At 37.5% G+C, this 16374-nt stretch overlaps 1 protein-coding gene across 1 annotated transcript; it reads right to left on the bottom strand.

Annotated features, from left to right (window-relative positions):
• Positions 1-6291: 6291 nt before the first annotated feature.
• On the bottom strand, positions 6292-16319 carry THNSL1 (threonine synthase like 1; the record flags this gene model as incomplete). The annotated part of the gene is given in 3 exon segments (NM_001133248.1): positions 6292-9783; positions 11078-11244; positions 16188-16319. A coding segment is annotated over 1 exon segment (2232 nt). The 3' UTR covers positions 6292-7503.
• Between the last annotated feature and the right edge of the window lie 55 nt (positions 16320-16374).

Below are 16374 nucleotides of genomic sequence, written 5' to 3'. Positions count from 1 at the left end.
TAGTAGAGACCAGGTTTCACCATGTTGGCCAGACTGGTCTCAATCTCCTGACCTCAGGTAATCCACCTGCCTCCACCTCAAAAAGTGCTGGGATTAGAGGCATGAGCCACCTCGCCAGGCCAAGCACTATCTTTAGAATCAATCTTCCACACCACACAAGATCACTTTAAGGTGTCCAAAATCCCTAAAATAGGAGTTTGAGAAAGAACAGACAATGTAAGATAGGAAAAAGAAATTCAAAAATAAGTTTTATCATAATTATCAGAACTGAAGGATGTAAATTTCCATATTTAGAAAGCCCGTCAAAGTGCTCCAGCAGCAAAACAAACAAGCACAAAGACTTGTACCAATAAATACTGCCATGAAATGTCAGAATCCTGACCATAAAGAGAAGATCCTAAAAGCTTCTACAGGAAAGGAAAAAAACAGATCACATTTTAAAAATCAAGAATCAGAATAACATTAGACTTATCAAAAACAATAAGAGAACCTAGAAGTTGGTGGTGGAGCAATACCTTCAAATTTCTGAGGAAAAAAAATTACTTCCAACCTAGGATTCTATACACAGCAAAATATTAAATCTAGTCTATACACAGCAAAATATTAATCTAGTCTGCAACGGAATAAAGACATTGTTAGACAAGCTATTTCTCAAATAATTAAAAGCACACGTTAAAATCACAACATTATCAGAGGAAGCTACTGGAGAGTGAGTTCTACCAAAATTATGGAATAAACCAAGTAAAAGGAAGAAACTGGATCCACTCAGGAGAAAGATGGAAGGACAATGTGAATAGAAAGGAAAGGTGACTAGAGAGACCCTATAGGGTAGTCTCCCTATAAATCAACCAGCCTGCCTTAAAACAGGAAAGGCACTCAAGAGGGGAAATCTTCAAGAAAAAGATAAAATCGTTGGATTACCTAATGAATTTATAGCCATTGACATCTGTGCATCTGGCAGAAAGTTTGGAGATGAATTTGTTACATATGTAGAAAGTTAAACAAATTGAATAAACACAATTATTAACTCCAAAAAAATAAACCCAAAAATTGTAGCATACTATGTAATTCGAATGTGGGTAAATAGCCATAATAAGGCAAACAGTAATCTTAACCTAATCCAAAATTACAATATATTAGGAGGATGGGAAGTAAGGAAATGAGAGGATAGTGGGACAGAACAGTGGGAGCAGGAGAAGTAAATATTTAACTTTTTCTTTTTTTAAGATGGAGTGTCACTGTGTCACCCAGGCTGGAGTGCAATGGTGCGATCTTGGTTCCCTGCAACCTCCACCTCCTGGGTTCAAGTGATTCTCCTGCCTCAGTCTCCCAAGTAGCTGGGATTACTGGTGTCTACCACCGCGCCCAGCTAATTTTTGTATTTTTAGTAGAGATGCGGTTTCATGTTGGCCAGGCTGGTTTCGAACTCCTGACCTCAGGTGATCCACCAGCCTCAGCCTCCCAAAATGTTGGGATTACAGGCGTGAGCCACCACACCCGGCCAAATATTTTACTTTTATAAAAGAATGTCAGTAGATAATATCTAAAGCCGAAATTCAAAATAGTAGTATAGCTTGTTATCAAGAAATATGGAGGAAAATGCCAGAGGAAACTGCTGATTTGAGAGTAATTACCTCTGGGGAGTGGGTACTACTATTTTACATTTTAACTTTATAAAATGATTTGACTTTTTAAACTATGCATAACTTTGTGTTCTAAATGTAACATAAGTTTCCAGTGGCGGGAATATAAATGGTGTAGCTGCTATAGAAAACAATACAAGATATATTCAAAAAAATTAAAAATAGAACTACAATATGATCCAGCAACTCTACTTCTAGGTATATGACCAAAAGAATTGAAAGCAGGGTCTAGAAAACACGTGTGTATTAGTGTTTGTACACACATACTCACAGCAACATGATCTACAATAGCCAAAATGTGGAAACAACTCAAATGTCCACAGACCGATAAATGGATAAACAAAGTATGATACAACAAGGATTGCAAACCTGGGCCATGTGCTGCCAAGCAACCCCCAAATGGTATTTTTTACATGGCTTCCAAAGAAAGCCTATTGGTGAGCCTATAAGTTTCAATGTCATCAAAAATACAGGTAAGTCTAATTTAGTCTGAAATAAAATTAAGTCATTAAAAATTAACATATGTTGGTATTTGTGCTTTAAGAGCACCAGGAAGACTGTTTGTGGTGGTTATTACTTTTTAAACCTATTCTTATTGTTCAAAATGGTTCCTAAGGGCTTTTATAATTTCAGTATTTCTCATGAGCTCTGGAATATCTACCTCAAAGTTTCCGTTTTGAAAATTCGTAATAAAGCACTTGCTTAAAAAATTCCTTGCAAAGATACTATTAAACTTATGATTAGATGGTATTGAATTGATGCATTTTAGAATTCATTCACCAAAGAATTTGTTCATTAAAAATAATCCATTGTGAATTTAAAATTATAAGCTCCCCTAATATTTGTTAATGAAACTTACCTGCCATTAGCAACTCTGCATTTTATAGGCCACTACAATATCAATCAAGTCTATAATGACAACCTAAAAAGTGCTACATCTGAGACTAAATTGATCAGAAATATATCACAAAGCCATGACTTCTCAGAACAGTTGTTAGTACCAATTAAATGAGAACCCTAACTCAGAACTAAGAAACAGAAAGAGTTCTGATTTTAAAAAGAAAAGCAGCTAACCTGACTACGGCATCCTTCTACAAAGCAATCTCAACTTCTGATGTAGGACTATGATCAAAATATTGCCAGCTGATCAAAGTATTGCCAGATATCAGTTATGCTGATTTAGTTGCTTGCACTTGATGTGTCCCTTTTCCATGACATTGGCAACTTTCTTGGCTTGGCTTTTTTGAGTCAGAAAAGCATATTTATTTTTGGAGTCTCTTTTGAAAGCAAAAGTTTCAAAATGATAAAAAGTTAATGATTTGAGTGGTTGGAGTGCACAGATGAGGCCTACACAAACTACTTTTTCATAGGTAGATTGTATTCATTTTCCTGGACAGGGACAAAAACAGTATTGTTTCCATGGATTTGAAGTTCACATGAAAACAGTTAATTCATGATTTTTTTTTAACTAACATTATGTAGTCTGAATTACAAAATGTTTATAAATGATTTAATGGATTGAGAGAAACAATATTTGCCATCCATGATTATTTTTGAAAGTGAATTGCTATTAAAATCGAACTAAAACTTCATACAAAACAATTTATTGTCTTCTGAATTCTATTTTGATGAAAACACTTTATAATTTCCATAAATATGTAACTTAAAAATCTCATTTTTCTCAAATATCTTACAAATTCACTACATTTAGGATATTTAAATTAATTTCAGTGAAAGCTAGAAATTATAATCATAGCCTGAAAATTTATCAATTTTCCTTTCATAAACTCATAATTTTTGATAATGTCGACATAAAAAATGGTTTTACATGCTATTAAGAAGAGTCACAAATGTTAAGAAGTTTACAGTCACTAACCTTCAACATAAATTTTAAAAAACAGTATATCTATTGGATACAAGAACAGATAAAAATTAGACAAATGTCCAGTAGTGGGTAAGTGGATGGTGGTGTTCATACAATAGAATACTATTTAGTAATACAATTCAATGCATTGTGGCTTCATTCATCTGAATGGATGAATTTGGAAGTCTCTGAGCAAAAGAAATAGGTCATGGGATAACACATAAAGTATGATTCCATTTATATAAAATTCAAAGAGTCAGAACTAAACAATGCAGAACTATGAGAAAGGGAATGAATAACAGAAAATGTATGATGTAGTTACAGCTGGGGGAAGAAAGTGAATCTAATCAATCAAAGAAGAACCAAAGGTGAGTCATGTTCCATTGAGCGAGGTGGTGAATACTTAGGTATTTAATGCTTATCCTTAAACTGTACATATATTTTACACTCTGGAGAAGAAGAGAGGCAGGAAAGTGGAGACCATATACATAGACAACTCTGTGAAGAGCTTTATCTTGATTGGAGAATAAAGAAGCACAGATGGGAAAAAGGTGGATGTTCACAGAGATTTTGTTCTTATGCTAAAGTACAAAAAGACTAAATGCCATAAGAAGAAAGGTTACACAGAAGGGGAGAAGTTGAAGAAACAAGTGAAGGTACCTGATGACACACACCATTTAAGTAGGTTGAAGGGAATAGGATCCAAGGCACATCTAAACAGACTGGCCTTTAAAAAGAGAAGGAATGTCACCCAATTCAATCAAAGGGGTGGGGAAAGGGACAGAAATGGATGCAGCAAACATGTACACTTGATGATGGGAAGCCTGAGGTGTGTTATGTATGGTCACTTATTCCTCTAGAATGAAGCAAAGTTATTAGCAGAGAGTGAAGGGCCCAAGTTGGTTTTGAGAAAAAGTGAAGACATGAAATAATTGTTTTGGCCAGTAAGAGAATGTGCTGTCCACAAATAAATACACATGAACCCTTGGGCATTTCATCTTCCCTGTTTCTCCTGCCTCTGCTAGAATGTTTTCCCCCTTCCTTTTCACCTAGAAAATCTTCCCATCCTTCAAGATTCATCTTAGATTCTATGTCCTTTGTGAGACCTTTTCTGACTATTCCATTGTAATCCTTTCTTTTTTTTTCTTTTATTATTATTATTATTATACTTTAGGTTTTATGGTACATGTGCCCAATGTGCAGGTAAGTTACATATGTATACATGTGCCATGCTGGTGCGCTGCACCCACCAACTCGTCATCTAGCATTAGGTATATCTCCCAATGCTATCCCTCCCCCCTCCCCCCAACCCACAACAGTCCCCGAAGTGTGATGTTCCCCTTCCTGTGTCCATGTGTTCTCATTGTTCAATTCCCACCTATGAGTGAGAATATGCGGTGTTTGGTTTTTTGTTCTTGCGATAGTTTACTGAGAATGATGCTACTTAGCTGTATCACTCATTTTTCACTTATTGACACACCATCTTGCAATAACTCTTTTGCTTGTATGATTGAATTTTTGCGTTGTCTTGTAAACTACAGTTCTTGAAGGCAGAAATCATGTCTTTTTTATTTATTTTTTTGAGACAGAGTCTTGCTCTGTTGCCTAGGCTGGAGTGCATGGTGTGATCTCGGCTCACTGCAACCTCTGCCTCGTGGGTTCAAGCGATTTTTGTGTCCCAGTCTCCCAAGTAGCTGGGACTACAGGTGTGCACCAACATGTCCAGCTAATTTTTTGTATTGTTTGTAGAGATGGGGTTTCACCAGGCTGATCTAGAACTCCTGGTCTCAGGTGATCCGCCCTCCTTGGCCTCCCAAAGTGCTGGGATTACATGCGTGAGCCACTGCGCCCAGCCAGAAATCATGTCTTTTTAAAACACTGTTCCTCTCACTTTCAGAAAAATAATGCTTTTTTTTTTTTTTTGAGATGGAGTTTTGCTCTTGTTGCCCAGGCTGGAGTGCAATGGCGCGATCTCTGCTCAACCGCAAACTGCGTCTCCCAGGTTCAAGTGATTCTCCAGCCTCAGCCTCCCGAGTAGCTGGGACTACAGGCATGCACCACCATGCCTGGCTAATTTTTTTTTTTTTTTTTTTAAGACAGAGTCTCGCTCTGTCGCCCAGGCTGGAGTGCAGTGGCGCGATCTCGGCTCACTGCAAACTCCGCCTCCCGGGTTCACGCCATTCTCCTGCCTCAGCCTCCCAAGTAGCTGGGACTACAGGCGCCTGCCACCACGCCTGGCTATTTTTTTGTATTTTTAGTAGAGACGGGGTTTCTCCATGTTGGTCAGGCTGGTCTCGAACTCCTGACTTCAGGTGATCCGCCTGCCTCAGCCTCCCAAAGTGCTGGGATTACAGGTGTGAGCCACCGTGCCAGGCAAAACAATGCATTCTTATGTATAGTGAATATTTAGATGCAGTTTCTAAATATATCATCTACTGAAATATCCTTAAAAGTAAGTGATAAAATAATAAAGACATAATGAACAAACAGAACTTTGAATCTTCCATTTTTTCCCTGTAACTGCTCCTGATTTTCAATTTTTGGATTTAGAACCTCCTTTTTAGAAGCTAAGCCAGAGATCTGGTGTTAATATATAATTGGTTTAATTTTAAAAAAATTAAAACAAATTTCTCTTATTAAACTATTAAAATGTTTTCTTCATTACAACTTTCAATATATTTCTTCATGGAGGTTGTTCTCCCAGAAAATGAAACTGAATATTATCAAAGACAAATTATGTTAGGAATGCCATCTTGTGGTTGACAGTAGTCCATTACACTAATTGGTCTTGACAATCTTTAATTCAGAAAGAAAACATCCAGTAAATTCACAAACATAAATCATGGTTAAAATGTATTACTACAAAGGAATACAAATTAAGTATGTGTATCAGTTGTGTGCAGTTTCAGCTGCCAGAAAAAGACAATGTTCAATGAAGAAACAAACAACAAATTATATAAGAATTGACTCCAAATAATATAGGGAAACTGCTGTCTACAAATACACTCCTATTGAGACTACTCAAGTACTCTTAATTTTGGAAAACTTTCCTCTTGAAATAGATCATTTTATTTCTGTATTCACTTCTAAGTAGTTCTGCTTACTGTTTCATCCTGGATTTCAGTTATGTCTTGATTTTCAAACATCGTCACCCTAACCGTAAACATCCAAAGGAGAGTGAAGGACAGAGTGCATCTTTAATTTGGACAGCGTCGGATACACATTAGTTGTAGTCCAAAATGGAATTTGAGGAGGGTTAAAAACACTGGCCCTAGCCAGGTGAAGAGGCTTACGCCTGCAATCCTAGCACTTTGGGAGGCCGAGGTGGGTGGATCACCTGAGGTCAGAGGTTCAAGATCAGCCTGGAAAACATGGTGAAACCCCATCTCTACTAAAAATAAAAAAATTAGCCGTGTGTGGTGGTGCATGCCTGTAATCCCAGCTACTTGGGAGGATGAGGCAGGAGAATCACTTGAACCTGGGAGGCGGAGGTTGCAGTGAGCTGAAACTGCATCAAACAACAAACAAAAAACACTGGCCCGAATCCTAACAGAAGAGTTTACTACTTTCTCCATTCAAGTTAGCCATTTTGAGTGGTAAATTAACTTTCTAATCAACAGAGTATTCACTAGTTACATATGTAGTACCTGAAAACTGGGCTTAAATATTTTAATTGCCAAATAGTATACCAGACATTTTCGTCCACGTAACAGTGAGGGTGTGGGAGTGGAAACCGATACACTCCTCATGAGCACAAGGCAAAAGCATGATAGCTCAAAGGTCCGTGCACTGTGTTACCTTTTGTCACTTCCAGATTAAAGATCTGAGGAGGTGCCATGGAGGTCTAATGTCAGCCCTAGAAATCAGACTATTGAAATTCCAAACAGATATAGAGATATTTACATAAAAGACAAAATGCTACTGTACTCCAAACCAGTGTTTGAGGTTTATTATTGCATGCTTATAGCTAGAAAAGAAAATTTACTCTGAAAGCTTTCATATGAATTGATTTTGGATAAGTTTTTCCACATGACTCTTCAAGACATTCACATCAGCTGCACAGACCTGGTACTCCATCTTCTCTTGCTGTTTTGTTCTCTCTAATAAAGCCTCATGCAGTGGAGGTAATGCATTGTATGAACCCAGTAAATAGAGCTGACTTGATGAAGTCTCATTGATTTCTTTAATCTTTAAAGCCTGCATGATAGCAGGTGCAAACTTTGAGTAATGGGCTGTAGATGAGATAATCAAAGGGCAACTTTTGTCTTGCACCCTATCTGCAACCACTTTTGCAACAGCAGTGTGTGGATCCAAAATATACCCTGAAGTATTATAGGTGGAGTTAATAGCTGCTAGGCACTCTCCCTCAGAGCACCAGTCAGCTATAAAATCCTGCTGAAGTTTCTCAACTAGAGCCTTTTCTATCTGGAAGTGATGCTGACTTTCTAATCGATTAAATAATTCTGTCATTAGTTGTCCATCTTTATTAGCCATCAAGTGTAAATGTCGTTCTAGGTTTGAAGATTTGAGAATATCTATCGACGGCGAAAAGGTTTGTGCTAATTTTCTTTCCCTTAGATCATAATGTCCTGTTTTTATAAAATCAGTCAAAACATGGTTCTGATTAGAGGCACAGATAAATTTTCGAATCGGGATTCCCATCATTTTGGCATACACTGCTGCTAAAATGTTACCAAAGTTTCCTGTGGGAATACAGACATCGACTGGGCTTCCAAAAGAAATAAATCCTTGACTAATAAGATCAAGATATGCGGAAGCATGATAAACTACCTGCGGAAGTAGTCGGCCCCAGTTTATGGAGTTAGCCGAACTTAAGATTGTTCCATATTCCACAGTAAGAAAGCCAGTAAAATCAGAATCGTTAAAAATTCTTTTTATAGCTGTCTGGCAAAAATCAAAATCTGACTCAACACCCACTGCCCATCCATTTTCTCTCTGACTGCCAATTATTTGTGCTTTTTGAAAATCACTTACTCCATTCTCAGGAAAAAATGCGACCACAGCTATCCTTTGCTTATCATTCTTATTAAGACGACTAAAACCATTTAAGACTGCACTCCCTGTGTCTCCTGAAGTAGCTACAAGTATCACATAATTGCAACTTGGTGGGATACAGTGTGCAAAAATATGAGGCATAAGCTGTAAAGACAAATCTTTAAATGATCCTGTTGGTCCATGAAACAACTCCAGGATGAACTGGTTGCCTGAAAGGTGCCTGACAGGAGCAATTTTTGAGCAGGCAAAGTTTTCCCCATAAGCAGTTTCAATCATTTCTCCCAACCTGGCAGCAGGTATGTCTGCAGGATGGATACATCTTTCCAACAGTATCTGTGCTCTTTCTATGTAGGTTGCTCCTACTAGGCTTTTCCACTCCCCACAGCTTAATTTTGGAAACTCCTTCGCAGGAACAAAGAGTCCACCATCAGAAGCCAACCCCTCAATTACAGCTTCACTAAAGAATTTTGCTGAAAGCTTCTGTTCACCATCTTTAGGCCAAACGTGTCTTGTTGAAATGAATGTTTCCGAGTCCACATCTTGGTATCTTTTAATTGCATTCAGCACTTTGTCAGCTACCTCCTCTGGGGAAGCCCCACTTTCACAGAAAACACGAGCATCATACCACTTCTTATAATACTGTCTTCTAAATTTAAGTAAGTCTTTCACAGATGTTCCAGAATTCTGACCTACAATCCTATCCGTCTTCATTAATTTTAAACGATGAATTAGATCTAGTAGAGGTACATCCAGGTATACAATTATTCCATTTTTCTTCAGATGCCACATGCTAGCATCATGCATTGGATTGGAACCAGTAAGGGAAATCACACTTCCAGATGCAGAGAAGTTTAACACAGCTTTTCCTTCCTCTTCTAAAAATTGCTCATTACCAACATCCTGTAATTTTTCAGACACACTCATATTCCAGGTTTTTTCAAGGATATCATCATCCACATCTATGACACAACAACCTAGTTTCTGACCTATTATTCTGCCTACTGTTGTTTTCCCAGCACCAGGAGGTCCCATCAGGATAATATTTTTGTCTCCAACAAGAGAGTGGGTTGAATACCATGACTTCCTCAATTCCGCAAGTGCAAAGGTTCTTGAAAGAAATTGCTGTGCATGTTTATCCGTTTTAACATGTATACTAGAAAAACATTTCTGTGTTATCTTTTTCAGATGATGACATCGGTTAAAGTGGAGCATTCTCTTTTCACTTTTCTGCCCAAGCCAACCTAAAAATTGGCTTTAGCCCTTTTCAAAACACAAAACAAACAAAAAACAACAAAAGATAATTTGGTTACTAATTACAGTAGATTGTTAAAATCCCAGTAGGATTGAATATAACCATGCCCATGGTACATAAACTGTTTAAAAATCTTCCAAACTTATGGAATTAAAAAAAGTATTCCAACCCAAATTCTTATATATTGCATATTATCCTTTTTAATGACATCTTTTAAAATCTCGAGACACTGAAAAATCAAAACTTTGACAAAATTTGTAACTATAAAAAACAGAAACTTGTATTCACAAAGTACCAGATTGTAGATGCTTTTAAAAGTATATATATACTAAATCAAATTACTATTTCTTTTCATATTGAGATCTTTTAATGAAAATTATTTCATGGTTTATCGGTTTATATCACATATAAAGATGATTTGGAGTTGGAGTGCTATCTACTTGCAATTCACAAAGTTGAACAATATTCTTTATATTTAATTTCTCTTCAGTTATATGAACATTGTGATAGACTATATTACTCATAAATTTCTTATAGAATTCATAACAGGAAACCAGAATAAAATAACATATTTGCTTATAAAATGCTTAGTTTTCCAAACTACAGGACAAAGTTATGACATTTTCTTTCTTATGTGCCTTTTACACACATATTAAGAATCATTGTTACATATTATTCATATTGAAGGCTCTAAAAAGAGCCAAGGTGAAAGGTATAATATTATACAAATAGTTAAGAAAAATTAATAATCAGCAATGAGGTCAAAGGCTACATATAACCTTATCTGCATGGAACCATCGCTTTTGTTTCTAACCCTATAATCATCAGTGGAGAGATTTAACTCAATTTCCAGACCCCAGGGCGACAGCCAAGAACCTCAGGAATGTTTCCAATGATGAGAGAAAACAATTATTCTGGCATCCAAAGAAACTCTATAATTTCCCATATTGACCAAGTCCTTGTCTTTGGAAATATACTCACCATTAAAACAAAAATGTATGCCAGACAAGTAAAGTTTTTAGTTACATAAAATGCAATATAATACCTGTGCAATGTTCATGTAAATTGCCTGAAGTAATGTCACAGACACATAGTGGGGCTTATCACATGTTCTCTGGTAGAACCAATATGCAACTAAACCATATTAAATACTAGATCATATGTTAAAATATGTTCTGAAAACTTTTAATCATGTAATACTGACTTTCTATGCTACTTTCTATGCTACTTTCTATGCTACTTAAACTCTGTTTTGTAATTAAACATTTAAATGATTTTAAGCTAACTCTGAATTTAACTTACAAGTAAAATTAGAGCCGTCAAGGGAAGTAATTCATTTCCTTATTTGACTTTTCAATTTGTATGTGTTGTGCTTAATTTCCACTGACTTGTAAACATAGGACACACTGGAACCAATCCGAAGAGTTTGTTGACTCTGAGGCAAAACCGATCTTTGCAAAACGTGGAGTCTATAATGGAAAAAAATTTAAGTTAATCATAACTGTATACAGTATCATAAAATTCTACATATAGGCTAGTCTATTATTTGAAAAGCTCATCTGAAATTTTAAAAATACAGAAAAATTGACCCTTTTCATATGGTTCCCCAAAATCTGTTATTAGAAGATTAAGATACAGTTTTTAAACATGTGTGTCTCATTATAAAAAGAATTTCACTAAACAGTACTGAAGGAATTTCTACCACCAAGCAATAAAAACCAAATAATAACAAATATAAAACCTTTCAGAAGGATACCTGGAATTTTAATGATTTGGCTGTATAATGACCAGAGGGGAAAAAATTAGTCGACTAAAGCTATGAAATTAGTGTCTGAGTTGTTTTTTAGGCTGTATTATCTATCAAAATCACTATATATTCATGTGTAATAATATCCACTATAAAAAGCCCAAATAAAACTCTTGCCACAAAAAGATACCTCTTAGCTATATAAGTGTCTATAATAAAATCAAAGCACATATCATAGTGGTTAGCACAAAATATTTACAGTAAGATTAATCATTGTCACTCACTGACAATGGGCTAGGAATATATAAGTTGAACCCAAATATGTAGGTACAAGGCAGGGTGCATTTTTTTTATGGTTTGGTTTATAAACCTTCAGAGAATACAGTGGTGTTCACCCATGAATCAACAACTGTTTTGCCATGTACAGTCTAATCCTTTCCCTGAAGTAAACCAGGGACCAGAAAGAATTATATACTTGAACCATAACATCAATTTATTTTATTAAACCATATTCTGGTACTGGACTTTAAAAGCACAAACTGCTTTTAGGGCATTTATATAAAACAGTCTGATTAACCTCCTATTCAGGAAGCTTTTGCTTGTAACATTACAGTCTCTTCTTTTTGAGTTTGCAATACATAACTTTCTGATACCTGTATCAGTAATAATTGTATATAATCTGAGTAGATGGTTTTCATGAGCAGTAATGTTTTTTTTTTTTTTTTGAGAAAGGGTCTTCCACTGTCACCCAGGCTGGAGTGCAGTGGCATGATCTCAGCTCACTGCAGCCTCAACCTCCTGGGCTCAGGTGGTCCTCCCACCAGGTGTGCATCACCACACCCAGCTAATTTTTGTAGGTTTTGTAGAGACAGGTTTTCATCATGTTGCCCAGACTGATCTTGAACTCCTGAACTCAAGCAATCCTCCCACCTTGGCCTCCCAAAGTGCTGGGATTAGAGGCATGAACCACCACACCGGCCCAGTAAATCTTTCATCTTTTCTTCCGCTTTATATTGCTTGCTACCATGCTTAACATCAACTTCATTAAAAGTAGATTGTAAGGCAAACATTATGTTACCTTCACCTTATGTTTTGCAATCTTACTTTTCCTATATGTTAGTTCCCCTCTACCCTCTTGTTTTTAAATTTTACTTCACTTCCCTTTTTCAAGACTTTGGGGTAGCAATACATAGATATATAAATATATATATATTTTTAAAAGAAAATTATGACAGTTCAATTTGTAAATTCTGTATCAATATTATTTCCCACAAACATGTTCCTTAGACTAGCAGAAGGCAGTTAAGTGCTATAATATATATTATTTCTAAAGAACAATAAAGATATATTCTATTTTAAGCTAGCTACATACTAAATTTTGTTTTGTAACATTTAACCACAAATTGATTTTAGGGGCTCAACATTTTTTAACCAACCAAATGAGGAAAAGACATCCTCATTTCCTTTTTGAGAACGTCTGCTGCAATGGCCACTCAGGAATATACATAGAAGGCATATATATGAACTTCACCAAAGCATTATCCATGGTTCATTTAAAATTTTTTTAATTCACGGAGAAATGGAAAAAAAGATTTGAGGATATTGTTGAATGATCATAAAAATGGTTCTGTTGAATAGAAGGAAATTTCTGGTAGTGCACTCCAGGGCTTTCGGTCTTGATACTCTTCTCTTTAATGTGTTTAACAATTATTTGGATTAAGCATTGAGAGGGATATTGGATAATTAGCAGTTAATAGGACCGACTTTAGAGGGAGAAAAATCTGCAGATGTGCAAGTCCTTTATATAAAATGGTGTAGTATTTGCATATAACCTGTGCACATCCTCCTGTATACCTTAAATCATCTCTGAATAACTCATAATACATAATACAATGCAAATGCTAGGTACAGAGCTATTGTACTAATTTTCTTTTTTGTTTGTGGTATTTTTGCCGTTCCATTATTTTCGTGTTTTTGTTTGTTTTTCAGACAGGCTTCCACTCTGTTGCCCAGGTTGGAGTGCAGTGGCACAATTTTGGCTCACTACAGCCTTGACTTCCTAGGCTCAAGCGATCCTCCCATCTCAGCCTCCAAAGTAGCTGGGACTAAAGGCACGCACCACCACACCCAGCTAATTTTAGTATTTTTAGTAGAGAGGGGGTTTCGCCATGTTCCCCAGGCTGGTCTCCAACTCCTGGGCTCAAGCAATCTTCCTGCCTTGGCCTTCAAAAAGTGCTAGGATTGCAGGTATGAGCCACTGCGCCCAGCTAAAAATTTAAAATATTTTCAATCTGTAATTAGTTGAATCTGAGAATGGGAAATTCACAGATATGGAGAACCAACTGCATATCAGGACACAAACTAGCCAAAAGGAGGTTAAGCTCTACTGCTTCTGACTTCTGACCAAAAATTCTCTCAAACCCTTCATTAAGAGGGCCTCCCACTTGCCATGAAATACAGGTGAAGATGGAAGGACCACACAATCCAGTATTGTTCTGTAATCACAAGGATCTTACAACTAAAACAATTAATTTTGCAAGTTCATCGCTTAGTCTTTATATTACTATCAAAGCTAAGCTTTTTCTGCCGTTAGACTTCTGCTGTTAGACATGTTCTTAATGATTTCAAATATTTAACTGAAAAAACTTAAGTATCCACAATTCTATAACTTTGAGAATTATAAAGAAACTGTCTTTATAAAGGCTTTATTTACCTTCCAATTGTCTTATATCCTCATCTACACCCATTTTATTTAAATAGATTAAAATAATCCTTCGCCAAAAAAAAAAAAAAACCCTCATTTGTTTATGTACATCACAGGCAAACCATTATATACCGGGATCTAGGATCTGTGCAAACTACAATCCACAGGCTAAATCTGGCCCACCATCGTTTTTATAAAACAAGTTTCTCTGAAGCACAACTTCAATCATTCATGTGCTCATACATTTGTTCAGTACCGTCTTTGGCTGCTTTTGAGCTACAATGGCAAAACTGAGTAGTTGCAACATAACCACTTGGCCTAAAAAGGCCTGAAATATTTACTGTCTAATCCTTTACAGACAGTTTGTTCATCCCTGTAGGTATATACCAGTTAATTCCCTGTGGACGTGCGGTGGACACAGGCATTTTTTTGAACTGTCATTTCAAGAGAATTATAAAAACTAGAAATAATTTTGCTTAAACACACTTTCAAAAGGCAAGGAGAATTGCAGATCAAATGTCTAAGAAAAAAGAAGTTTTTCCAAATTTAACCTGCTCATGACTGTAAACTAACTATACCACAGTGACGTCTTGCACAAATTGTTTAGCATTTTTTAAAGCATAATAAATATACAGACATCAGTGAAATTATTTTATTTCAGTAACCCCAGAACATCAAGGCTACCTAAGACCAGTTGGTGCTAACTGCAGAAATCATGTTTTGCCCTTACTTGCTATTTCAGGAACTGATTAACACAAATAGTCTCAAGGTGTTCCTTCTAATTAGAAAATTCATATGCTTTAGCCAATGACTATCCACTTGGCTAATGCTGTTATCATTCCATGAGTTCCATGAGTCCTCGGTTCGAATCTTCGTACATACAGGAGGTTTCCCGCCAAATTTTTTCTCTATACTTGCTAAACAGAAACCCCAAACAAAATACTCAAGGGCGAAAAGAAAGGGGCAAAGCGATACAGATTTGGATCTAGATCTAAATATAGATCTACAGATCTATCTATATAAAATGTTTTGGAAGACAATCTGATGTGAAGAAATCTGGAGAGTTTTCCCCAAGCGTCTGGGACAAAAATTATAATCAACTGTATACAAAAAAAAAAAAGAAAGAAAAACAACGTATTCTTATGTAGTGAAATTCAGTAAGAGCCCAAAGTAAGGATCTACACATTCAGTAAAGCCTTTTTATACAGGAACTAAAAGGTTCACCAGGCCATTGTATTGTTTCAATCTCTCCGCCAGCCAACCAGGCAGTGAGAAACCCAGACTCAAGTGTGTTTTCTCTCCTCTCCGGGAAGCTTTATTTCCTTCGGGCAGAGTGGCCTCCGTACCGGTGGTTCAGAGGCATCCATCTTCCTCCCCAAATCGTATTACCAAAATGTCTTTTAAACACTCGGGTAAAAGCGTCTAAATTACTTTCCTACGGCAGGCCCATGTGCACAGATTTACGGGTGACCAGGTGGAACAAAAAGGAATAAAACCGCTTTTCAGAAGACAATTTTCCAACAAGGGATACCAAAAACTAGACAAAAACGTAAAGGCCCACTTAAAAGGCTTCTCCTCTTAGTTTAGGCTGCTCATTTACAAAGAGCAGGTCCACTGCTTCCTGGAGAACGACCTAGAGGATGGGTCCTGACCCGGGGAAGAGCAGGCGCAGAGCCGACCCCGAGGACCGCCCAAGGGGCGGTCCCGGGCGCAGGGGCGGGAGGGCGAGCGCAGCAGGCAGAGGAGGCCGCGGGCCGCGGGCCCCGGGCGCGCACTCACACAGGTGGCGGGCAGGGCTGCGCGGGGTTCCGAGGAGCCTCGACCAGAAGCAGCAGGAAAAATGCGCGCAGAGTTGAGATGACCAGCGAGTAGCGGAAAGGGGAAGGGACGGTGCGGGGAAAGGCATGCGATGGGAGCGGGCTGGCTTCTAGTTTTCCTTCCTTTCTCCTCCAATAACTCACCAAAGAAATCTCACTGAGAAGACGGGGGAAATGAAAGGAAATGGGGGAGCAGTGTCCACGAGCCGCTAAAGCCTCCACGGGAGACGGAGCACCGTACCTCCACCTAGCTCCCCGGTCCCGCCCCCGCGCAGTGGACTCTGCGCCTGTGCCTGCGGCGGCCAGCGTGCCTCCGCTCCACGCCCCGAGC

This window comes from Pongo abelii, chromosome 8 (assembly GCF_028885655.2).
Source record: "Pongo abelii isolate AG06213 chromosome 8, NHGRI_mPonAbe1-v2.0_pri, whole genome shotgun sequence".
Lineage (NCBI taxonomy): Eukaryota > Metazoa > Chordata > Mammalia > Primates > Hominidae > Pongo > Pongo abelii.
The sequence above is the reverse complement of the archived record's forward strand: the minus strand, read 5'-3'. Positions and strand labels throughout refer to the sequence as shown.